At 47.1% G+C, this 25978-nt stretch overlaps 1 protein-coding gene across 7 annotated transcripts in view; it reads right to left on the bottom strand.

Annotated features, from left to right (window-relative positions):
• SEC31B (SEC31 homolog B, COPII coat complex component) overlaps positions 1–25978 on the bottom strand; it is a 302520-nt gene that overhangs the window by 142574 nt on the left and 133968 nt on the right. For all 7 annotated transcript variants that reach the window (XM_063961423.1, XM_063961428.1, XM_063961426.1 and 4 more), the window contains exons 7-10: positions 4357–4499; positions 3508–3607; positions 1967–2128; positions 618–770 (exon numbers count right to left, since the gene is read on the bottom strand). In XM_063961423.1, the coding sequence (XP_063817493.1) occupies positions 618–770; positions 1967–2128; positions 3508–3607; positions 4357–4499 (558 nt within the window). The remainder of the gene's footprint in view (positions 1–617; positions 771–1966; positions 2129–3507; positions 3608–4356; positions 4500–25978) is intronic.

The following is a 25978-nucleotide window of genomic DNA, read 5'->3' as shown; positions in this document are numbered from 1 at the left end:
TGCTTGTTAAAAGGGGAGGAGGGGTGGAGAGGAGGAGAATCCCAGGGAAAATTGCTGCCGTTAGACACAGTGTCCCATTACCAAGTATCCCATGTTGTCTAGTGGGTGTGCAGAGAAAACGTGGTTTCCAACATTGGCGGTGAAATGCTGCTATATATGCGGCTTCCAGCAAACAGGAAGCCGTCTTACTTGCTCCTGTCAAGCAGCGGCTGTGCTACCTATGTGTGCGCGTAAGTGCTAGCCAATGTCACTGACCCAGTCGCCAATGCGCAGCTGATGTGACTGGGGAGTCATGACGCTGACTCGCCACTGGCTCAGAAAATAAGTAAAGTAAATGAAAGTAAGGAGGCTGTACTGTGCCCGCACCAGGGCACCAAACTAAACTGGTCCTACTGCCTAAGGGAGAGAGGTATAGGGGAGAGGAAGCCTGTGCTGCTGGGAGAGAAAAACTAATTATTTGGTGACCAGGCTCCGCTGCTCCATTCAATACCCCACAGTCAACTCGGTGTCCCCATTGAGTAACAGGAGGAGAATTAAAACAATCAAACAACACCCCCCCCCCCCCCCCCCCCCCTCCCAAAACATTAATATATGGCTATTTCACTGTGTTGGCTTACTGCAAAGGACACTCCAACAGGTCTTCGAATCCAGCGAGGAGGCTTTTTTAAGGGTGGTATAACAGTGGTCTGTGCAGCTTGCTGTGGCACTTGGAGAGGAGGTAGAGGTTGCCCAGTTCCAAAAGGATCTAAATTGTTAAAGGAGGATGATATCTGAAAAAACAAAAGTACAGGTCAAAGATTAAAGGGCAATGTACTAGGCCTTGCAGAGAGTTAAAGAGGTCTACGTACTAAGTCTTGGAGAGAGATAAAGTACCAGTCAGGTCCTGTCATTTTCCCAACAGTCTGTAACATGGCAGTTAGGAGCCGATTGGCTGGTACTTCAGGGTAAACGTACTACAGCGCCATGGATTGTGCTGCTGTAGCTCTACCTGCTTCATAGCACTGAGATGTATTAACAGCTCGTCTGCCGGAGAGGGGGAGTGAAAACTCCCCCTTCTGGCGATGGTGGTCAGACTCCAACAGTGCATCAGCCTAGTGCGGATTCGCTGTGTTTCGTCCCCGGCTGACTCCAATGGCCATGCACAAAATCTTGCAGCCATAAGATCTCCTATGCAGCCCGGAGCCCGGCAGCAGTAGCAGCTACTACAATGACTGTGAAAGACAACACCACCTGCAGCTGTCAAAACTGATAGCTGCAGGTGTCGGAACAGTCAGTGCCACTAAACGTTCTTACATTACACCGCACATTAGCACACTATCTTACAGACAGCAGCACTGATAAATACAGGGGCACTATCATTAAGCACACACTACCACAGTAATACATGGGGGAGATGCGGTATCAGTGCACATAACATGCAGCACTGATGCAACTACTCCCCCATAACAACATCTACCCCTTTATCTCTCTCTACTCTATCACTCTTGAAGTCTTAGTACATCTCCCCTACATAAGATTTAGTAGAAAACAAACTGTACTAATATGGATTACTTTTATATAAAATATTTTAAGCAAGCAAAGATAACATTTAATTATTGTATAGTTAGTAGTGAACAGATTTGTATTCGTCATAGTGATCAAAACGGCCATAGTAGTAGTTATGACAAACAGACAGAGTCTGGGCCTTGTCAGCAAAGTCATACTCACCTGGGACAACCTTTACATAACAGAGAGTGTGTTCCGCTTACGTTTCCATAGTCTGGCAGACATTTGCAATTTTTAGATGTTCCCCGCCAATTGGGACATATTGACAGATAGATAAGATAAGCCTAATGGTGGTTCTAATTTCATCAGAGTTTATCTTAATATCAAGTTTGTCATCGAATCGAAATCCTATCACTTACTGGCCACAAACTGCACAATTATCAATAAAGTTTTTCTTTCAAAAGAAAATGGAAGGACGTACCATGTCAGCCTGGCTCCTCTGCTGAGCTTCCAGACTACCGCCCATGACCGAGTAAACACTGATCCAACCATCGAAAGAAGCAGCAGATAGCACTGAGGGGTTACGTGGACACCACTGGACATCAAAGCACCACTGGTTATTGATTGGCAGCTCATACACCACCTATAATTGGAGTAGAGAATATAAGGCACACAAACGGAGTTTTAATATGGTCTAGGCTACTGTACATTAAACTTCTCTATCTTCACACTAATCTTTAAAACAAGCAAAAAAACCACAAATTGTCAATGTTGACAATTTATCAGTTTAAGACAATTGAAAAGCAATAAAAGCAAACTCAAAAATGATCTTCAGCAATGACAGTTATTATAATAATAATAATAATAATAATAATAATAATAATAATAATAATCAAAAAGTGAACTGCCTCCAAATTTGGAACTATACACTATGTATTCAGACAAAAATAGCATGTGATGTAGATATGATAACTTATAGTAGAGTGATCCTTAATGTGTAAAGGTTTATTTTTTCCTAAAAAATCCCCAATGGATTAAAAACTAAAAAATACCTAATTACTAAATGTACCAGTTCTTGTCCAACATAAATCCCCCCAAAAAAGTTGTATATATTTCCCCCCTTCATGCGTCTTCCATATGATGAAGAATGAGGAATCTTAATTGATTAAATTCCTTACAAAAGTCTGTTTGGTCTGTCAGAATAACACCCCCTAAGATGTGCTATGTGCACAAAACATACAGTATGTTTCTCCATACTTATTGGGTACACAGTATTGTTTTTGGGCACCATGTGCCTGATGGAGCAGGTCAGTTTTTGCTCCGATTGGGAATGCATACCGCAGGCGACTATTATTTCTGATTTTCCCAGTCTAAAGTGAAGGGCGATATGCCGTAGTGGGGTGGGATAAAACATTTGAATCGCCCCCTATGAGTGAAATAATTTTTCATGATTTAAGAGAAATTTTATATTTTATAGCGGAGGATGCTAATAATACATGTAAAACAAAGGCCTGATGAAGACATTACATAACACACAATGGTCTTTGCAATTTACAGCTTCATCTGTACATAGAATTAGAACTTTCCTAGTCTTCAAAAACTGGACTTGCGTTCAAAATCTCAAGTTAATCAATTCAGAGCATAACGCTGAGAACATTGGGGCAGATGTATTAACCTAGAGAAGGCATAATGAAGTGATAAACCAGTGATATGTGCAAGGTAATAAAGGCACCAGCCAATCAGCTCCAATATGTAAATTAGCAGTTAGGATCTGATTGGCTGGTGCCTTTATCACCTTGCACATATCACTGGTTTATCACTTCCTTATGCCTTCTCCAGGTTAATAAATCTGCCCCATTGTGACAAGCGTCATAACGAAAAACGGTGAAAAATGCACCGCATCAGACCTCTCAGTTAAAGCATAAAGAGAACTAGATGTCTAGTAAGTGCTGTGTTCTCACACACTGTTTACATGCACATTAGAAAAAGTATTTTTGTATACATAAAGTGAAAACAACATACCTCACTTGTGCTTGGGTTCCAGCATAGTATACGGTGGTCTTTGGAACTACTGAGAAGTAATTCTGGATCATCTTTGCTCCAAGAAATGGACAGAATGCCCCTATATACAAAATAAACAAGAAGCTCTTTGAAATGCTGTGTTGTATCATTGTGAGTACCTGGGTAGTTTCAGGTGTGCTAAACACGGAACATATTACCTAATCCTAAATACAACAATTTCTGATGCATTTAGGTACTCGTAAACAGCAACATTAATAAAGAAAATGCTCGTGTATACTTCTTATAGTAGTTTTAATGTGAAGTGCTTGGCAAAATAGGTCTATGAGGCAATACAATAGATTGTGAATATTTAATGCAATTCCTTCCTTACAACCTAAACTGCATCACTGGATACGAATGAGAATTACAATTTATATATAGATTATTTATAAATATAATTGCTTAGGTAAGAAGTAAAATAGTATCCACTGAGTCACAGTCTGTGTTATCAGGCAGTATTTAGTGAACCTGTGTCACAGTAATGAAAACACACAGGTTGCAGTTAATTTGCCGGCGGTCAGGATACAGACGCCAGAATCCAGACAGCCGGAATCCTGGTGCACAGGGGTTATTCCCACTCGTGGGTGTCCACGACTACCAATAAAGTGGGAATAGAACCTGGAACCTGTGGTGAGTGCAGCAAGCCCATAAGGGGACTCTGCACTTGCCCCGCTGCCATCATACTGGCGGCCAGGATGCCGCTGTCGGTATACCGCCGGCCGCCGGTGAATCATACTGATTCCCAAACACACAGAGGTGTGTAACAGTTTGGAGCAGAGGATGTGTCTTTGGTTCATGTTCCAGCTCTACCTTGTATGATTCTCCAGCATTTTCAATGGGGAACTGGCAAAACGCAGATCCCAAACTTGAATGACTGGCAGTCGGTCATCTTCGGAGGAGAGGACAAGCTGAGTGGCAATATCAGGGTGCCACAACATTCCTGAGCAGTGCATCTGGGAAGGAAACAGGAAGACAGACATATTTTCAAGACCTTAACAAGTCAGGAGAACAGCAGTGTTATTCAGAGGACAGAGACAGGAGAAGAAAAAGAGCCACAACCTCTTTTCCTAATTAGAAATTACCAAAGTAAATTGGATTATATATGAATCTAACTGTATGTATATGTATATATAGATTATTAGATTAGTTTTAAATTAGGACACACCCATCACAATTTTAAATCTGCCCCAGCTGCAGTGCAATGTTTTTCGGGGGGTGGGGAGGGGATAAGGCCCTACTAGTTCTTGTAGTTACATAATAGAATATAGGTAATGTATACTGAACAGTATGGCACACAGAGGGTATAGTGCTAAGTGGGCATACGAAATGCTTTGCCTATCTAATTGTGATCACAGAACACAGGTCACATTACCGAGATCACATTGCCAGGATTCCGAACACTTGAACGCCCAACAGTCAGCATGCCAACTAACAGGGCTATGCCCACTCGCGGGTGTCCACGACACCCACAGAGTGGGAATAGAACCTGGGGCAAGCGCAGCGAGCCACTGAGCCCACAAAGGGCTTTGTTGCTCGCCCTCAGAGTCTGAGTCAGAAGAGGATAGTGACACATCAATGGGCACTTTGGATTCAGGAGATGAGGAGCTCCCAGAAAAGAAGGCAAGACTACGAGAAGGGGCACAGAAGTATGCAGTGGAATGATAAATGTAGTAAACTGAAGGGAGGAGAGCTGCACAGCACCTGGCATAGCAGTGAGGTGCAAGTACAGACACAAATCCCACAGTCCTGTGCCAGAGGAGAAACTTTATCCTTTGAGGTCCACCCCTAATATGCAGGCTCCCCATTTTCATCCCTACACAGTGCAGACTAGCATTACGATGAAAACAGAAATTTCACACTGACCGATATTTTCAGCGTTTAATCACATATGGGTTTAATGGAGAACAATACACAGCAGCAAATCCCACATTGGATTTAATTGCAGAATAATACACAGCAGCGAATGCCACACTGGGTTTAATTGGAGAACAATACACAGCAGCAAATCCCACACTGGACTTAATTGGAGAACAATACACAGCAGCGAATGCCACACTGGGTTTAATTGGAGAACAATACACAGAAGCGAATGCCACACTGGGTTTAATTGAAGAACAATACATAGAAGCGAATCCCACATTGGGTTCAATTGTAGAACAATACACAGCAGCAAATCCCACATTGAGTTTAAATGGAGAACAATACACAGCAGTGAATCCAACATCTAGCTTTGATAAATCTGTATTCTGGAAGCCCACTACAGCGTTCACAAGATTTTGGGACAACCTTTAATACGTGCACGGTCAGGTCCGGTTATTTTTTTTTTTTTGCCCATCTGACATGGCACCAATGGATAAAAAAATGTGAGATCTTAATTCTCCACCATTAACCCTGTACATGAAGAACTGATGGGTAAGTGTGCCACCATTTAGACCAGTGTAGCAGGGCAAGCAGCTGTATGGGTGAAAACAAAAGACAGAGCAGACAGCTGTACGTCCATTTGAGGTTTAACCCCCTGATTGCTGCCACACCAGTCAGTAAAGTAAGGCACATGGATTGGAAATGGAAGTCATGCAAAAAATGGCAAATGGTAAATCAAGTGTTTGGAGGCACTTTCAATGAGATAAAATTGCAAAGCAATTCAAAGGAATAAAATAGCATATCATTATCAGAGTCTTGAATCTTCCTCAAAGCTACGATGATGATTTCATAGAAGTGAACCTCTTATCAAAGCTGATAATGTTAAAGTGTTCTCAAGAGGAAATGCAGCTGTCATCTCACTGCAATGAGTGATCGCCTATAAAGGCTTAACACATCTTCTGGTCAATACTAAATAACAAAAGGAGCACAATATGGTGTCCGCAGCCAAGAACTGATGGTTTTAAAATATACATACAATAGGGATATTTATGGGCTTGTGCACAGTGGTGGCGTGAGGGTGGGGGGTAAGTACTATTTACCCAGCCCCAGGCCCTATGGAGGGGCCCAACAGGTGCCAAGTCCTCCCCAAAACTACTAGCATATATATAATGCATCTGCATTTGTATGATGAGGTTGTCGTACAGGTGTGACTGTACCACGAATTAGAACACAGCGTTACGCTCTCTTTCTTAAACTATAGAAAACAACTACACACAGACAGCACACACACAAGGAACAGTAACACAGCACACATAAATAGAACAGGAACACACCAATAAAGATAAAGCAGCACAAATATGAAAACGAAAGCAGTAGCATAGTGTATCAAAGGAAGAAAGTCAGGAGACAGACAGACATACACAAGTCATAACACTGGCACGAAGACTTGCCCTGACCAACAAGGAATAAATAGAATTGCAACATACAGTCCATGCGTGATGCATTCAACTGGCAAAGAAAATTATTCTATATTATAGATTTTTAGAGCGATGTGGGTTATCTATTATACACCGTCTTCGCAAAAATGCGATATAGAGCGTATTTTACTCAATATTGAGGACCGGGACTCACTTTTTTAAAATGGGTGGGACCCCGGGGAAGCGCTCCACTGGGAACGGCTACAGTTTTAATGAATGATGTCTCACTTGCCCAGCTGCAGAGAGGACTATAAAAGTGGAGGAGGAGCCAGCCGGGCAAGGTAGACATCATTAATTAAACCTGTAGTCAATCCCACTCGAGCGCATCCCTGGGGACCCCAGCCTATTCTGAACAAGTACATAAGCCGCCAGCAGGGTGCCGCACTCAGGAGTTAAGGTATTCTGCCTCATTCCGCCCACCCACTAATCTCTCCCGCAGCCTACGTCGACATTGTAGGGCTGCTAGAATCCATATACCCTGTGGCCTCAGCACTGCCCCACAGTTCTCCACAGACCGCGCTGCTGTGCCACCGGCAGAGGGGAGATAGGAAGAGAGCACTAACCCCTGCCTCACCTCGAGGGGACCCCCAACAGAGACCAGGACCGCCAGACGTGGGCATCCACAAGGTGATGGGCCACTGCAGATGGGACATAGTTGCAGAAAGAATGGAGAAGGGGTAGCAGGCAAAGTACACAGAAGGCAGTGTGTGGCTGTAGTAACAGGGTAGTAGTGATTGCAGTGTGTGGCAGTAGTGAGGGCGCAGTGATTGTAGTGTGGGGCTGTACTGGGGGAGCAGTGATTATAGTGTGCATCTTTAGTAAGAGTTCAGTGATTGTAGAGAGGGTGCAGTGATTGCTGTGTATGACTGTGGTGACAGAGAGGTGAGCTAGGATGGATTACATATGATTTCCTGGCGGACGGGATGCCGGCTGTCTGTATCCCGACAGCCAGAATGCCGGCAGCGGGGCGAGTGCTAAGAATCCCCTTGCGGGCTCGCCATGCAGCGGGTTCGGTGGCTCGCCACAGGATCTATACCCACTCTTTGGGTGTCGTGGACACCCATGAGTGGGAATAGGCCTGATGCGCCGATATTCCGGCTGTCGGGATTCTGGCATTGCCATCCTGACTGCCAGGATCCCGACAGCCAGCAAATTAACAGCATCCCACTTGGATTACGGCATTTTTTTAAGTGTTATTACACTTACAGCATGAAACACTATTTGCCCCTGCTGCTATCTATCCTTTCCTCCTTTGTACCCCAGTATTGTCTGCCCCTAACCCACATCTTGCCCCCAAATCTAACCCCCAAGCTGCCATCTACCCATAGCCCCTCACTACCCCCAGAACTGCCTGCCTTTAGCCCCTTCTTTACCCCTCAGCACTATCCCAACTGCTGTCTGCACTTACCCCTCCCTACCCCCAGCACTGCCTGCCCTTACCCCCTTTACCCTAACTTCTCCCTGCCGCTACCTCCAGCTTTAACCAGCTTCTCCCTGCCTCTCCTCCCCCCCCCCCCCCCCCATTAAATGTGATGGGAACCAGAAACAGTGGAGTAGGACCCCAATATTTTAATGTAATGGGTCCCTGGGACCCAAATTTTTTGTCGCTCGGCGCGTTCACTGTACACGTATACAAAGTACAGTATTTTTATGGGGAAGAGTGGAGAAGGGATCCGGACTATAGGTCGACCCTATATGGTTGACTGACACATGGTCGACACTGGAAAAGGTTGACAGGTTCATATGGTCAACAAGTGTTTTGGGGGTTTTTTTCTTCATATTTTTTGACTTGTACCTTTTTTGACTATCAATGTCACAAATCAGAACCTTTAGTAACCCAATGGCGAGGGAAACAAGACGCCATGCCCAAAGCGCGGCGAGCCCACGAGGGGACGTATTTCTACAAATGGTGGACCCAGATGAAAAAACTAACCACATTAAACCCATAAATTAAAAAAAAAAAACCTTTAACCCTCCCGATCTTTTGTACCGGTCGAACTTTTACAGTGTTGACCGTTCATATGTCGACATTTTGTCCATGTCGACCATATGGTGTCAACTTAATGCAAGTACACCTAATGAATGCAGACCTTAATGACAGTACACCTAATGAATGCAGACCTTAATGACAGTTCACCTAATGAATGCAGACCTTCTACACCACACCTGTAGAGTAAGTCCGGGTAATTAACAAGACGATCTATGCAGAGGACTGAAACACCATAATTATGCTCCTATTTCACAGTTCTTGCAATCAAAACTGTGTGCGTAGGCACCCTGGGGTGCCTTGGGACATTTGCAGGGGTGTCTCAGATTGGTGGTCCAGGATCAATTCAAATTATTTATGGTCAATGTAATAGGCAAAACAAGTTTTGATGGCTATCAATCATAAAATATGTGGACAAACAAAAGCAAATCTCGTCCCTGACCATACAACTATTTATGGGCAGGGGGGGGGTTTAGCAGCTTTGCTCATCTAAATTTAGTACTGCGGAGCACACATGCATGATGTGGACAACAATTGTACAGCCCTGGTGGGTGCCCAATACGTTTGGGCGCCCACAAAACAACTGTATTGGCCCCTATATGTCAAATCAGGGGATAATTTACTTACCGTATATACTCGAGTATAAGCCGACTTTTTCAGCACATTTGTCTATGCTGAAAAAGCCCCCCTCGGCTTATACTCGAGTCAATGGCTGCAGCAGACGCCGTGGGCTGTGTGGGCGTCCGCTGCAGCCGGCTCCAGGACAGACACTAGAGGTCATTATTGACCTCTAGTGTCTGTGCGCGTTGCTATGGGAGAGACGTCATGACGTCTCTCCCATAGAGATGATCGGGTGCCGGGGAGCGGGCGGCTGGACAGAGCGGCGGCCGGACGGAGCGGACGGACGGACGGAGCGAGCGGACGGACGGAGTGGAGCAGCGCAGCAGCAGAAGAAGCGGTCGGGAAGCAGGAGCGGGGCAGTGGTAAGTATTGTTTTTGTGTGTGTTTGTGTGTTTGTAAGCGGCGACGGGGGCACTGCAACAGGGGGCAAAGAAAGAAGGGGGCACTGCAACAGGGGGCAAAGAAAGAAGGGGGCACTGCAACAGGGGGCAAAGAAAGAAGGGGGCACTGCAACAGGGGGCAAAGAAAGAAGGAGGCACAACTACTGGGGGCAATGAAAGGGGGCACAACTACTGGGGGCAATGAAAGGGGGCACAACTACTGGGGGCAATGAAAGGGGGCACAACTACTGGGGGCAATGAAAGGGGGCACAACTACTGGGGGCAAAGAAAGAGAGGGCATAACTACTGGGGGCAATGAAAGAGGGGGCACAACTACTGGGGGCAAAGAAGGGGCATAACTACTGGGGGCAAAGCAACGGCGGCATGTTTTTATCTGGCACTGTGGGGGGATATCTGTTACTGGGGGTATATGTGGCACTGGGGGCACAACCCTAGCAACAAGCATTACCCCCTGGCAACAAGCATAACACCTACCGCATGAAACCCCTGGCAACGAGCATGACACCCTGAGCATGAAAACCCCTGGCACCGTACATTTCCCACCCTAGGCTTATACTCGAGTCAGTAATTTTTCCCAGTTTTTTGTGGTAAAATTAGGTATCTCGGCTTATATTCGGGTCGACTTATACTCGAGTATATACGGTATATCATGTTTCCATCCGCCCCTTCATATAATGTAAAAAATTAATAGCCTATTATGTAAATGTTATCAAAAGAAATTTTACATTGGCAGCCTGGCAGCTGATTGACAGTCAGGGCACTCACAATCAGTGGTCTGTTCCCACAGTAGTGGCCTCTGATTGGCCGGCAGCTCTGAAAATTACGGAAACCAAGAAGGCTCCCACATTTGCAGAGAGTAGCTATATGTGTATACACATGTAACTCCTTTAGGTTCGGATTGGGTCGGCTCAGGTCACTCGTTTTTTTTTATATTTAAAGCCCTGGGATGCTACATGGAGAAGTGGACCAACCAGCACAAGGGTAGGTGAGTATGTTTTTTTTTTTTTACCCACCATGTAGCAGATTCTACTGGACAAGTAGTCCGAGTGGCACCTGGGACAAGGTGAGTATATGTGAGTGTGTGTGTTAAAGTTGTACTGTCTACGGTGTGTGTATCTTGTGGTCTTTTCAATATTTCTTTTACAGGGGGACTATAGGTACTAGCAAGCCCTTACTGCACCACATGCTAGTACTTGTGGTTCTCCAAGTACCAGCATGTGGAGGAGGGATGCTGAGACCTGTAATCCTCCTGTAAGAGACAGCAGTTATGTAAATTACATACTACTATTATCAACGCAACACCCACCACCCATGGGTGCCGGGGACAGCTTGCAGCTTCACCTTAGCCCTGGGGGGTCCTCGGGAGAGGGGACCCCTTCACGGGGGGGGGGGGAGGGGGGGGTCCCCTTTTTCTGAAGATTCACAGGGCTGGAGTGCATAGTTGGAGGGTGAAAGCTTTGGCCGGGGGACCCCATCCAGTGTGTCCCCTGGCCAAGGCATTGCTCCCCTGCTAGTGAGCGCTCTGTGCTGGTCCTTGTACTCTAAGAGACTCCTGTGCCGTTTCCTCTCATATTTGCTGAAACAGGACTGGCTCACACAGCCTGGTGCTGGTTTTTGCTTTTGAGGGGGACCACACACCATTTTTCTTCCAAATAAACCCTTAAATCTCCTTAAAACACAAAATCCTGTTCAGATTTTGCTGATCTATGCAGGCTTCACAACACACTTATTAAAGTGCACTGGGGTGCGATTCTGAGCAATTTCGCAAAACCAATTCTTAGTAAATGTGCAATTTGCAATGGTACCAATGTTATTTTGACGATGTTTGTTCCGATGGTGACTTGCCAGGATTTAGTCTGCGAAATAGAGTTTGATGTGCAATTTCCATGCGAATTGACCATTAGTAAATTTGTGATTTGCAAAATTTCAATTTTACAGCTGAAAAGCTCTAAACCGACCAAACGTGATACTTAGTAAATAACCAACCCCTACCCCCTTCCCCCAAGGAGACTATAAATACCAAATAAATTCATACTTGTAATAACAGGGGGAAAAAAACACCAGTTATTAAGTGGTGAATAAGCTGTTCACATAATAGGATGGTAATATGGCCACAGACTTTAAAAAGTAAAACTGAATAACCATTAAACTGGAAACATATTTATTTGTGAAGTTGAACGAAAAGCTGTTAAAACGTATTTTGTAAGTTTGCAAATGACAAAAAAGAGGGAAAATGCAATTACATAAAGAGTCTGGCGATTTACACATACAGGAGGGTCCTCATAGTGCATCAGTTTTCGTTCTGAGCTGGGTCTATGCTTGCTACATGCTGCATAATGTAACTGCAATTTGAAATAAAGATCATCTGAAAACACTGAGAGTGCACACAAGCATGCAGTGAGTGGGTGCTGCACATCCTATAGTCTGGTGTCCATGGCCTGTCCAGCGCTCATTTGATTTTGCAACTCACAGACAGTTCTACAGCAGGTGAACGGCCTCCATTTATACAAAAGACACATTTAGAACACCAGAGGAAAACCCTGGACTAGCAAGTAGGTAACACGAGTTTTATGGTAAGAACTTACCTTTGTTAAAACTCTTTCTGCGAGGTACACTGTGCTCCACAAGGATAGACACAGGGGTGTAGAGTAGGATCTTGATCCGAGGCACCAACAGGCTAGGCTGAAAAGCTTTGACTGTTCCCAGAATGCATAGCGCCGCCTCCTCTGTAACCCCGCCTCCCTTCACAGGAGCTCAGTTTTTAGTTAACCAGCCCAATGCAGTAGCAGTAAAGGAGACGACAACGGTTAGTAGCCACATACACCACACTCTCACGACAGGAGAAGTGTCAGCGGCTAATGCCATACCAACCCAAAGAAGCTAAGTGCGTCAGGGTGGGCGACTTGTGGAGCCCAGTGTACCTCGCAGAAAGAGTTTTAACAAAGGTAAGTTCTTACCATAAAACTCGTTTTCTGCTGCAGGGTACACTGGGCTCCACAAGGAAAGACATAGGGGATGTCCTAAAGCAGTTCCTTATGGGAGGGGACGCACTGTAGCGGGCACAAGAACCCTGCGTCCAAAGGAAGCATCCTGGGAAGCGGCAGTATCGAAGGCATAGAACCTTATGAACGTGTTCACAGAGGACCACGTAGCCGCCTTGCACAATTGTTCAAGGGTCGCACCACGGCGGGCCGCCCAAGAAGATCCCACAGACAGAGTAGAATGGGCCGTAATGTGAGCAGGAGCCGAGAGGCCAGCCCTCACATAAGCATGTGCAATCACTATTCTAATCCATCTGGCCAAAGTTTGCTTATGAGCAGGCCAGCCCCGTTTGTGAAATCCAAACAGCACAAAGAGAGAATCAGATTTCCTAATAGAAGCAGTTCTCTTCACATAGATACGGAGAGCCCGTACCACATCCAAAGACTGCTCTTTGGGAGACAGATCAGGAGAAACAAGTGCCGGAACCACAATCTCCTGGTTAAGGTGGAACGAAGAAACCACCTTAGGTAAATATCCGGGACGAGTCCTAAGAACTGCCCGGTCACGGTGAAATATCAGATATGGGGAACTACAGGACAAGGCACCCAAATCCGACGCTCTTCTAGCTGAGGCAATAGCCAGCAGAAACACCCCCTTAAGGGAAAGCCACTTAAGATCAGCTGAACCAAGAGGTTCAAACGGAGACTCTTGTAACGCCTCCAAAACCACCGACAAGTCCCAAGGAGCCACAGGCGGGACATAGGGAGGTTGGATACGCAACACACCCTGAGTAAAGGTATGCACATCAGGTAAGGTCGCAATTTTTCTCTGAAACTACACCAACAAGGTAGATATTTGAAACTTGAGGGAGGCCAGACGCAGGGCTAAGTCCAGGCCCTGCTGAAGAAAGGCCAACAACTTGGCTGTACTAAACTTGGAAGCGTCATAATCGTTAGATGCGCACCAAACAAAGCAAGAATGCCAGACCCTATAGTAAATACGAGCCGAAGCCAGTTTCCGGGCCCGCAACATAGTTTGAATGACCGCCTCAGAAAACCCTTAAGCCCTTAAGACGGAAGCTTCAAGAGCCACGCCGTCAAAGACAGCCGGGCTAGGTCCTGGTAGACACAGGGGCCCTGAACGAGGAGGTCTGGGCGTTGTGGAAGTAGAATTGAACACTCTGGCGATAGGCCTTGCAGATCTGAGAACCAGTGCCGTCTGGGCCACGCTGGAGCTATGAGAAGCAGAATTCCTTTTTCTTGCTTGAACTTCCGAATTACCCTGGGCAAGAGTGACACCGGAGGGAACATGTACGGCAGCCGAAACCTCCACGGCACTGCCAGCGCATCCACGAATGCTGCTTGAGGATCATTTGTCCTTGCTCAGACGACAGTAACCTTGTGATTGTGTCGAGACGCCATCAGATCTACGTCTGGAAGGCCCCACTTTTCCACTAGGAGTTGAAACACTTCTGGATGGAGGCCCCACTCGCCGGCATGTACGTCCTGACGACTGAGAAATTCCGCTTCCCAATTCAGGACTCCCGGAACGAATATTGCCGATATGGCCGGTAGATGGCGTTCCACCCAATGTAGAATCCGTGAGACTTCCTTCATTGCCAAATGGCTTCGAGTGCCGCCTTGATGATTTATGTAAGCCACTGTGCTGGCGTTGTCCGACTGTACTTGAACAGGACAGTTCTGAATTAAATGCTGGGCTAGGTTCAATGCATTGAAGACCGCCCGCAATTCTAGAATGTTGATCGAGAGGAGGGATTCCTCCTTGGTCCATCGACGCCTGAAGGGAGTGTTGCTCCAGCACCGCGCCCCAACCTCTTAGACTGGCATCTGTCGTCAACAGGACCCAGTTGGATATCCAGAAGGGACGGCCCCTGCACAATTGTTGGTCCTGGAGCCACCAGAGCAGCGACAGACTGACCTCCGGAGTCAATGAGATCATTTGAGACCTGATCCGGTGAGGCAGGCCGTCCCACTTGGCTAGAATTAGCTTCTGGAGGGGGCGAGAATGGAAATGAGCATACTCCACCATGTCGAATGCTGAGACCATGAGGCCCAGCGCCTGCATCTCCGAATGTATCGACACTTGCGGACGAGAAAGGAAGCAACGAATCCTGTCCTGAAGCTTCAGGACTTTCTCCTGAGACCAGAACAACCTCTGGTTGTGAGTGTCCAATAGTGCACCATGCTCTGAGCAGGGACCAGGGAGGATTTTGTCCAGCTGATGAACCACCCATGGGCTTGTAGAAACCGGACAGTCATATCCAGATGACGTAGGAGAAGTTCTGGGGAATTTGCCAGGATTAACAAGTCGTCCAGATACGGCAGTATCCTGACCCCTTGACGGCGGAGTACCACCATCATCACCGCCATAACTTTGGTGTAGACTCGCTGAGCCGTAGTTAAACCAAAAGGTAACGCCCGAAACTGGTAATGGAGGTTGCCAATGGCAAACCTCAGGTATTGCTGATGTGACGCTGCTATAGGAATATGCAGGTAAGCATCCTGCATGTCCAGGGAGACCATGTAGTCCCCCGGTTCCAAGGCCAGAACTATAAAGCGAAGGGTTTCCATACGGTACTTGGAAACCTTCACAAACCTGTTCAATGCCTTGAGGTTTAGAATGGGCCGGGAGGACCCATTCGGTTTCGGGACTAGAAACAGCGGAGAATAGTACCCCCGGCCCCTCTGCGCATGAGGCACCTGTACTACGACTCCTATATCCAGGAGGGTCTGTACCACCGAATGTAGAGTGTTTGCCTTTGTCTGGTCCAACTGAACATCTGTCCGGCAAAATCGATGAGGGGGTCGGTTTTTGAAGGCTATGGCGTAACCTCGAGTGACGACTTCCCGAACCCAGGCATCTGAAGTGGTCTTCAACCATTCCTGGGTATACCCAAGAAGCCGGCCCGCCACCCTGGGATCCCCCAGGGGGAGGCCCGCCCCGCCATGCGGCAGGCTTATCTGTCTTGGAAGCTGGCTGACGGGCCGCCCAGGCTCTTTTGGGCTTTGGCTTACCAGGTTTGGAAGTGCGGGCCTGCTTGTTGTACGCCTGACCTTTTGCTTTACCTGAAGGACGAAAGGAAGTACCTTTAGCCTTCGACACAGAAGGAGCGGTATTTGGCAGACAGGCAGTTTTGGCAGTCAGCCACAATCTTATTTAAGTCCTCCCCAAACAGAATATCTCCCCTGAAAGGGAGTACCTCCAGGGTTTTTCTAGAGTCCAGATCCACAGACCAGGATCTCAGCCACAATATCCGACGAGCCAGGACTGATGTAGTAGAGGCCTTGGCTGCTAGGATACCGGCATCAGAAGCCGCCTCTTTAATATAGTGAGAAGCTGTGACAATATATGACAAGCATTGTCTAGCATGGTCAGAAGAGATTCCAGCTTCTAACTCCAAGGCCCATGCTTCAATAGCCTCTGCAGCCCATGTTGCTGCAATAGTGGGCCTTTGTGCAGCACCCATGAGGGTGTAAATCGCTTTCAGACAACCCTCCACATGTTTATCCGTAGGCTCTTTTAGAGACGTGACGGTAGTGACAGGTAGAGCTGAGGAAACCACCAACCTAGCCACATGTGAGTCTACTGGAGGAGGCGTTTCCCAATTTTTAGACAGCTCTGGAGCAAGGGGATAGCGAGCCAGCAACTTCTTTTGAGGCACAAACTTCTTACCCGGGTTTTCCCAGGGTTCCTGACGTATATCCAGTAGGTGGTCAGAGTGAGGTAAAATAAGAATTTACTTACCGATAATTCTATTTCTCGGAGTCCGTAGTGGATGCTGGGGTTCCTGAAAGGACCATGGGGAATAGCGGCTCCGCAGGAGACAGGGCACAAAAAAGTAAAGCTTTACTAGGTCAGGTGGTGTGCACTGGCTCCTCCCCCTATGACCCTCCTCCAGACTCCAGTTAGGTACTGTGCCCGGACGAGCATACACAATAAGGGAGGCATTTTGAATCCCGGGTAAGACTCATACCAGCCACACCAATCACACCGTACAACTTGTGATCTAAACCCAGTTAACAGTATGACAACAGAAAGGGCCTCTTAAAGATGGCTCCTTAACAATAACCCGAATTAGTTAACAATAACTATGTACAAGTATTGCAGATAATCCGCACTTGGGATGGGCGCCCAGCATCCACTACGGACTCCGAGAAATAGAATTATCGGTAAGTAAATTCTTATTTTCTCTATCGTCCTAAGTGGATGCTGGGGTTCCTGAAAGGACCATGGGGATTATACCAAAGCTCCCAAACGGGCGGGAGAGTGCGGATGACTCTGCAGCACCGAATGAGAGAACTCCAGGTCCTCCTTTGCCAGGGTATCAAATTTGTAAAATTTTACAAACGTGTTCTCCCCCGACCACGTAGCTGCTCGGCAGAGTTGTAATGCCGAGACCCCTCGGGCAGCCGCCCAAGATGAGCCCACCTTCCTTGTGGAGTGGGCTTTTACAGTTTTAGGCTGTGGCAGGCCTGCCACAGAATGTGCAAGTTGAATTGTGTTACAAATCCAACGAGCAATCGACTGCTTAGAAGCAGGTGCGCCCAACTTGTTGGGTGCATACAATATAAACAGCGAGTCAGATTTTCTGACTCCAGCCGTCCTTGCAATGTATATTTTTAAGGCTCTGACAACGTCCAACAACTTGGAGTCCTCCAAGTCGCTAGTGGCCGCAGGCACCACAATAGGTTGGTTCAGATGAAATGCTGATACCACTTTAGGGAGAAAATGCGGACGAGTCCGCAGTTCTGCCCTATCCGAATGGAAGATTAGATAAGGACTTTTATAAGATAAAGCCGCCAATTCAGATACTCTCCTGGCAGAGGCCAGGGCTAGTAACATAGTCACTTTCAATGTGAGATATTTCAAATCCACCTTTTTCAATGGTTCAAACCAATGGGATTTGAGGAAATCTAAAACTACATTTAGATCCCACGGTGCCACCGGAGGCACCACAGGAGGCTGTATATGCAGTACTCCCTTGACAAAAGTCTGGACCTCAGGGACAGAGGCCAATTCTTTTTGGAAGAATATTGACAGGGCCGAAATTTGAACCTTAATGGATCCCAATTTGAGACCCATAGATAATCCTGATTGCAGGAAATGTAGGAAACGACCCAGTTGGAATTCCTCCGTCGGAACCCTCCGATCCTCGCACCACGCTACATATTTTCGCCAAATGCGGTGATAATGTTTCACGGTGACTTCCTTCCGTGCCTTAATCAAGGTAGGAATGACTTCTTCTGGAATGCCTTTCCCTTTTAGGATCTGGCGTTCAACCGCCATGCCGTCAAACGCAGCCGCGGTAAGTCTTGAAAAAGACAGGGACCCTGCTGTAGCAGGTCCCTTCTCAGAGGTAGAGGCCACGGTTCGTCCGTGAGCATCTCTTGAAGTTCCGGATACCAAGTCCTTCTCGGCCAATCCGGAACCACTAGTATTGTTCTTACTCTTCTTTGCCGTATGATCTTCAATACCTTTGGTATGAGCGGCAGAGGAGGAAACACATACACTGACTGGTACACCCAAGGAGTTACCAGTGCGTCCACAGCTATTGCCTGTGGATCTCTTGACCTGGCGCAATATTTGTCCAGTTTCTTGTTGAGGCGAGACGCCATCATGTCTACAATTGGTCTTTCCCAACGGTCTATTAACATGTTGAAGACTTCTGGATGTAGACCCCACTCTCCCGGATGAAGATCGTGTCTGCTGAGGAAGTCTGCTTCCCAGTTGTCCACGCCCGGGATGAACACTGCTGACAGTGCTATCACGTGATTCTCCGCCCAGCGAAGAATCTTGGCAGCTTCTGCCATTGCACTCCTGCTTCTTGTGCCGCCCTGCCTGTTTACATGGGCGACCGCCGTGATGTTGTCCGACTGAATCAACACCGGCTTTCCTTGCAGGAGAAGTTCCGCCTGGCTTAGAGCATTGTAGATTGCTCTTAGTTCCAGAATGTTTATGTGAAGAGACTTTTCCAGACTCGTCCATACTCCCTGGAAGTTTCTTCCTTGTGTGACTGCTCCCCAGCCTCTCAGGCTGGCGTCCGTGGTCACCAGGATCCAATCCTGAATGCCGAATCTGCGGCCTTCTAATAGGTGAGCCTTCTGCAACCACCACAGAAGTGACACCCTTGTCTTTGGTGACAGGGTTATTCGCAGGTGCATCTGCAGATGCGACCCTGACCATTTGTCCAACAGATCCCTTTGGAATATTCTTGCATGGAATCTGCCGAATGGAATTGCTTCGTAAGAAGCCACCATTTTTCCCAGGACTCTTGTGCATTGATGTACTGACACTTTTCCTGGTTTTAGGAGGTTCCTGACCAGATCGGATAACTCCTTGGCTTTTTCCTCTGGAAGGAAAACCTTTTTCTGAACCGTGTCCAGAATCATTCCTAGGAACAGCAGACGAGTTGTCGGGATTAAATGGGATTTTGGAATATTCAGAATCCACCCGTGTTGTCTTAGCACCTCTTGAGATAGTGCTAAAGCTGTCTCCAGCTGTTCTCTGGACCTTGCCCTTATTAGGAGATCGTCCAAGTATGGGATAACTAATACGCCTTTTCTTCGAAGAAGAATCATCATCTCGGCCATTACCTTGGTAAAGACCCGAGGCGCCGTGGACAATCCGAACGGCAGCGTCTGAAACTGATAGTGACAGTTTTGAACAATGAACCTGAGGTACCCCTGGTGTGCGGGGTAAATCGGAACGTGTAGATACGCATCCTTGATGTCCAAGGATACCATAAAGTCCCCTTCTTCCAGGTTCGCTATCACTGCTCTGAGTGACTCCATCTTGAACTTGAACTTTTTTATGTAGAGGTTCAAGGACTTCAGATTTAGAATAGGCCTTACCGAGCCATCCGGCTTCGGTACCACAAATAGAGTGGAATAATACCCCTTTCCTTGTTGTAATAGGGGTACTTTGACTATCACCTGCTGAGCGTACAGCTTGTGAATGGCTTCCAACACCCTCTCCCTTTCGGAAGAGACGGTTGGTAAGGCAGACTTCAGGAAACGATGAGGAGGATCCGTCTCTAATTCCAACCTGTACCCCTGAGATATTATCTGCAGGATCCAGGGGTCTACCTGCGAGTGAGCCCACTGCGCGCTGTAATTTTTGAGACGGCCCCCCACTGTCCCCGAGTCCGCTTGAGAGGCCCCAGCGTCATGCTGAGGTTTTTGCAGGAGCCGGGGAGGGCTTCTGTTCCTGGGAAGGAGCTGCCTGTTGGTGTCTCTTCCCTCTTCCTCTGCCTCGTGGCAGGTACGACAAGCCCTTTGCTCTCTTATTTTTGTAGGAGCGAAAAGGCTGCGGTTGAAAGGTCGGTGCCTTTCTCTGTTGGGGAGTGACTTGAGGTAAAAAAGTGGATTTCCCGGCAGTAGCCGTGGCCACCAAGTCTGATAGACCAACTCCAAATAACTCCTCCCCTTTATACGGCAAAACCTCCATGTGACGTTTTGAATCCGCATCGCCTGTCCACTGTCGTGTCCATAAGGCTCTTCTGGCTGAAATGGACATAGCACTCACCCGAGATGCCAGTGTGCAAATATCCCTCTGTGCATCACGCATATAGATAAATGCATCCTTTATTTGTTCTAACGACAGTAAAACATTGTCCCTATCTAGGGTATCAATATTTTCAATCAGGGATTCTGACCAAACTACTCCAGCACTGCACATCCAGGCAGTTGCTATAGCTGGTCGTAGTATAACACCTGCATGTGTGTATATATTCTTTTGAATAACTTCCATCTTTCTATCTGATGGATCCTTAAGTGCGGCCGTCTCAGGAGAGGGTAACGCCACTTGTTTGGATAAGCGTGTGAGCGCCTTGTCCACCTTAGGGGGTGTTTCCCAGCGCGCCCTAACCTCTGGCGGGAAAGGGTATAATGCCAATAACTTTTTTGAAATTATCAACTTTTTATCAGGAGCAACCCACGCTTCATCACACACGTCATTTAATTCTTCTGATTCAGGAAAAACTGTTTGTAGTTTTTTCACACCATACATAATACCCTGTTTTACGGTATCTGTAGTATCAGCTAAATGTAACGTCTCCTTCATTGCCAAAATCATATAACGTGTGGCCCTACTGGAAAATACGTTTGAATTTCTACCGTCGTCACTGGAATCAGTGCCCGTGTCTGGGTCTGTGTCGACCGACTGAGGCAAAGGGCGTTTTACAGCCCCTGACGGTGTTTGAGGCGCCTGGACAGGCATTAATTGATTGTCCGGCCGCCTCATGTCCTCAACTGACTGTTTAAGGGAAGATAAACCATCACGTAATTCCACAAATAAAGGCATCCATTCTGGTGTCGACCCCCTGGGGGGTGACATCTGCATATTTGGCAATTGCTCCGCCTCCACACCAATATCGTCCTCATACATGTCGACACCACGTACCGACACACACCGCAAACTCACAGGGAATGCTCTAATGAAGACAGGACCCACTAGCCCTTTTGGGGAGACAGAGGGAGAGTCTGCCAGCACACACCACAAAGCGCTATATATACAAGGGATATCCTTATATTAAGTGCTCCCTTATAGCTGCTTTAATATATATATATATAGCCATTAATGTGCCCCCCCTCTCTGTTTTACCCTGTTTCTGTAGTGCAGTGCAGGGGAGAGACCTGGGAGCCGTTCTGACCAGCGGAGCTGTGACAGAAAATGGCGCCATGTGCTGAGGAGATAGGCCCCGCCCCTTTTTCGGCGGGTTCTTCTCCCGCTATTTTTCCAGTCAGGCAGGGGTTAAATATCTCCATATAGCCCCTATGGGCTATATGTGAGGTATTTTTAGCCTTGTATAAGGTTTATATTTGCCTCTCAGAGCGCCCCCCCCCAGCGCTCTGCACCCTCAGTGACTGCCCAGTGAAGTGTGCTGAGAGGAAAATGGCGCACAGCTGCAGTGCTGTGCGCTACCTTATGAAGACTGAGGAGTCTTCAGCCGCCGGTTTCCGGACCTCTTCACGCTTCAGCATCTGCAAGGGGGTCGGCGGCGCGGCTCCGGGACCGGACTCCACGGCTGGGCCTGTGTTCGATCCCTCTGGAGCTAATGGTGTCCAGTAGCCAAGCAGCAAATCCACTCTGCATGCAGGTGAGTTTACTACTTTCCCCCTAAGTCCCACGTTGCAGTGATCCTGTTGCCAGCAGGACTCACTGTAAAGAAAAAAACCTAAACTAAACTTTCTCTAAGCAGCTCTTTAGGAGAGCCACCTAGATTGCACCCTTCTCGTTCGGGCACAAAATCTAACTGGAGTCTGGAGGAGGGTCATAGGGGGAGGAGCCAGTGCACACCACCTGACCTAGTAAAGCTTTACTTTTTTGTGCCCTGTCTCCTGCGGAGCCGCTATTCCCCATGGTCCTTTCAGGAACCCCAGCATCCACTTAGGACGATAGAGAAAACTTGCTTAACCACCTTCTGACGCTTGAACCTATCTGGTTTCTTAGGAGGGACGGATGGCTCGGGATCATCCGTAATCTGTAAAGTCAACTTAATAGCCTCCAAAAGATCAGGAACATCCACATGTGAACTACCCTCCCCATCAGCAGTATCTGTGGGGTCAGTGTAAGTGCCGTCTTCATCAGGCGAGGTGTCAGTGACAGCAGTGGATTGTGAGGAGATAAGAGCTCGCTTAGAGGACCCCTTGGGCTTAGGCGAGTGAGGGTCAGACTTTTTAGTAGTCAGGGACTGGTTCAACTTCTTCAATTGAGCAGATAAATTGTCCGCCCACGGCGGGTTAGCTGCAGGGACCACATACGGTTGCACCGGTATAGGGGGTCCCATAGGGGGTGTTAGTTTATTAACTTGCGTATGTAGAAGCGTGGAAAAAGCAGCCCACGTGGGTCATTATGTACCTCTGTTGCCACAGTCCCACTGGGGGGGCAAGGAGCCACCGGAGCCCACAGCTGCTATATTCTCCTCATAGGGATCTGTGGCTTCAGCAACATCGGCAGTGTGTTCAGCCCCAGAACCGTTACCCTCAGAAGCAGACATAATATAACTTGCAGTACCAGGTAACACAGTACAAATGGCAGCAGCACAATACCTCTTACCCAAACCCCTGCACAGTGTAGTCAGCACAAGCAAAGATATAGGAGAGATATGGTGACTAAAATCACAGAGAAAAATACGTATTAAGGTATATCTTGTGAAAATCCAATATAAATATAAAACCTGACGCACCAAGCCCCCTCAGGTAATAGAATATAGGGATAGCAAGTTGAGTGAGAGACACGAAATGGACACCACTCAGCGAGCTACTGCACACACATATAGTCACAGTTGTACAATGCAGAGGTTATTACTAGTGATGTGCACCGGAAATTTTTCGGGTTTTGTGTTTTGGTTTTGGATTCGGTTCCACGGCTGTGTTTTGGATTCGGAAGCGTTTTGGCAAAACCTCCCTGAAAATTTTTTGTCGGATTCGGGTGTGTTTTGGATTCTGGTATTTTTTTACAAAAACCACTCAAAAACAGCTTAAATCATAGAATTTGGGGGTCATTTTGATCCCATAGTATTATTAACCTCAATAACCATAATTTCCACTCATTTCCAGTCTATTCTGAACACCTCACAATATTATTTTTAGTCCTAAAAATTGCACCGAGGTCGCTGGATGGCTAAGCTAAGCGACCCAAGTGGCCGACACAAACACCTGCCCATCTAGGAGTGGCACTGCAGTGTCAGACAGGATGGCAGATTTAAAAAATAGTTCCCAAACAGCACATGATGCAAAGAAAAAAAGAGGTACAATGAGGTAGCTGTGTGACTAAGGTAAGCGACCCAAGTGGCCGACACAAACACCTGGCCCATCTAGGAGTGACACTGCATTGTCAGACAGGATGGCAGATTTAAAAAATAGTCCCCAAACAGCACATGATGCAAAGAAAAACAGAGGTGCAATGAGGTAGCTGTGTGACTAAGCTAAGCGACCCAAATGGCCGACACAAACACCTGGCCCATCTAGGAGTGGCACTGCAGTGTCGGACAGGATGGCAGATTTAAAAAATAGTCGCCAAACAGCACATGATGCAAAGAAAAAAAGAGGCGCAATGAGGTAGCTGTGTGACTAAGCTAAGCGACTCAAGTGGCCGACACAAACACCTGGCCCATCTAGGAGTGGCACTGCAGTTTTCTAGCGAGAGGATGTGAATCTGAACCACTAGCCATGAACATAGGCCAGGGTCTCAGCCGTTCCTTGCCACTCCGTGTCGTAAATGGCATATTGGCAAGTTTACGCTTCTCATCAGACGCTTTTAATTTTGATTTTTGGGTCATTTTACTGAAATTTTGTAGTATACTTGACGACACAGAGGTAGAGCAGTGGACTACTGTACCGTACTGCTATATATATATATATTATATATATATATATATACTGCAGAAGGCGGCGGCACTCAAGCAGGCTCACAACTTAGATTGAAAAAGCGGTGGTTTTATTCCGACATGTTTCGGGGGAACTCCCCGTCCTCAGGGCTTAACGGTTAAGCCCTGAGGACGGGGAGTTCCCCCGAAACATGTCAGAATAAAACCACCGCTTTTTCAATCTAAGTTGTGAGCCTGCTTGAGTGCCGCCGCCTTCTGCAGTACATATTGAGGATCAGCCTTGGTCCCCTAGGAAGGCACCGCAGCAAGAGTCTTTGTGGGTGAGTGAGTGCCGGGACTGCAGTATCCCCTATATATATATATATATATATATATATATATATATTCACAGCAACATTCTGCACTGTCCCCTCCTACTATATACTGCGCACAACTAAAATGCAGCACAGGTATGGATGCATAGTATACTTGACGACACAGAGGTAGAGCAGCGGACTACTGTACCGTACTGCTATATATATACTGGTGGTCACAGCAACATTCTGTACTGTCCCCTCCTACTATATACTGCGCACAACTAAAATGCAGCACAGGTATGGATGCATAATATACTTGACGACACAGAGGTAGAGCAGTGGACTACTGTACCGTACTGCTATATATATATATATATATATATATATATAAAATAAGAATTTACTTACCGATAATTCTATTTCTCGTAGTCCGTAGTGGATGCTGGGAACTCCGTAAGGACCATGGGGAATAGCGGCTCCGCAGGAGACTGGGCACATAAGTAAAGCTTTAGGACTACCTGGTGTGCACTGGCTCCTCCCCCTATGACCCTCCTCCAAGCCTCAGTTAGGATACTGTGCCCGGACGAGCGTACACAATAAGGAAGGATTTTGAATCCCGGGTAAGACTCATACCAGCCACACCAATCACACCGTATAACCTGTGATCTGAACCCAGTTAACAGCATGATAACAGAGGAGCCTCTGGAAAGATGGCTCACAACAATAATAACCCGATTTTTGTAACAATAACTATGTACAAGTATTGCAGACAATCCGCACTTGGGATGGGCGCCCAGCATCCACTACGGACTACGAGAAATAGAATTATCGGTAAGTAAATTCTTATTTTCTCTGAAGTCCTAGTGGATGCTGGGAACTCCTTAAGGACCATGGGGATTATACCAAAGCTCCCAAACGGGCGGGAGAGTGCGGATGACTCTGCAGCACCGAATGAGAGAACTCCAGGTCCTCCTCAGCCAGGGTATCAAATTTGTAGAATTTAGCAAACGTGTTTGCCCCTGACCAAGTAGCTGCTCGGCAAAGTTGTAACGCCGAGACCCCTCGGGCAGCCGCCCAAGATGAGCCCACCTTCCTTGTGGAATGGGCTTTTACAGATTTTGGCTGTGGCAGGCCTGCCACAGAATGTGCAAGCTGAATTGTACTACAAATCCAACGAGCAATAGTCTGCTTAGAAGCAGGAGCACCCAGCTTGTTGGGTGCATACAGGATAAACAGCGAGTCAGATTTCCTGACTCCAGCCGTCCTGGAAACATATATTTTCAAGGCCCTGACTTCGTCCAAAAACTTGGAGTCCTCCAAGTCACTAGTAGCCGCAGGTACCACAATAGGTTGGTTCAGATGAAACACTGAAACCACCTTAGGGAGAAAATGAGGACGAGTCCTCAATTCCGCCCTGTCTGAATGGAAGATCAGATAAGGGCTTTTACAGGATAAAG

The sequence above is a fragment of the Pseudophryne corroboree genome, chromosome 3 (genome assembly GCF_028390025.1).
Source record: "Pseudophryne corroboree isolate aPseCor3 chromosome 3, aPseCor3.hap2, whole genome shotgun sequence".
Taxonomy (NCBI): domain Eukaryota; kingdom Metazoa; phylum Chordata; class Amphibia; order Anura; family Myobatrachidae; genus Pseudophryne; species Pseudophryne corroboree.
Note: the sequence above shows the minus strand (reverse complement) of the source record. Positions and strands in the feature narration are given on the sequence as shown.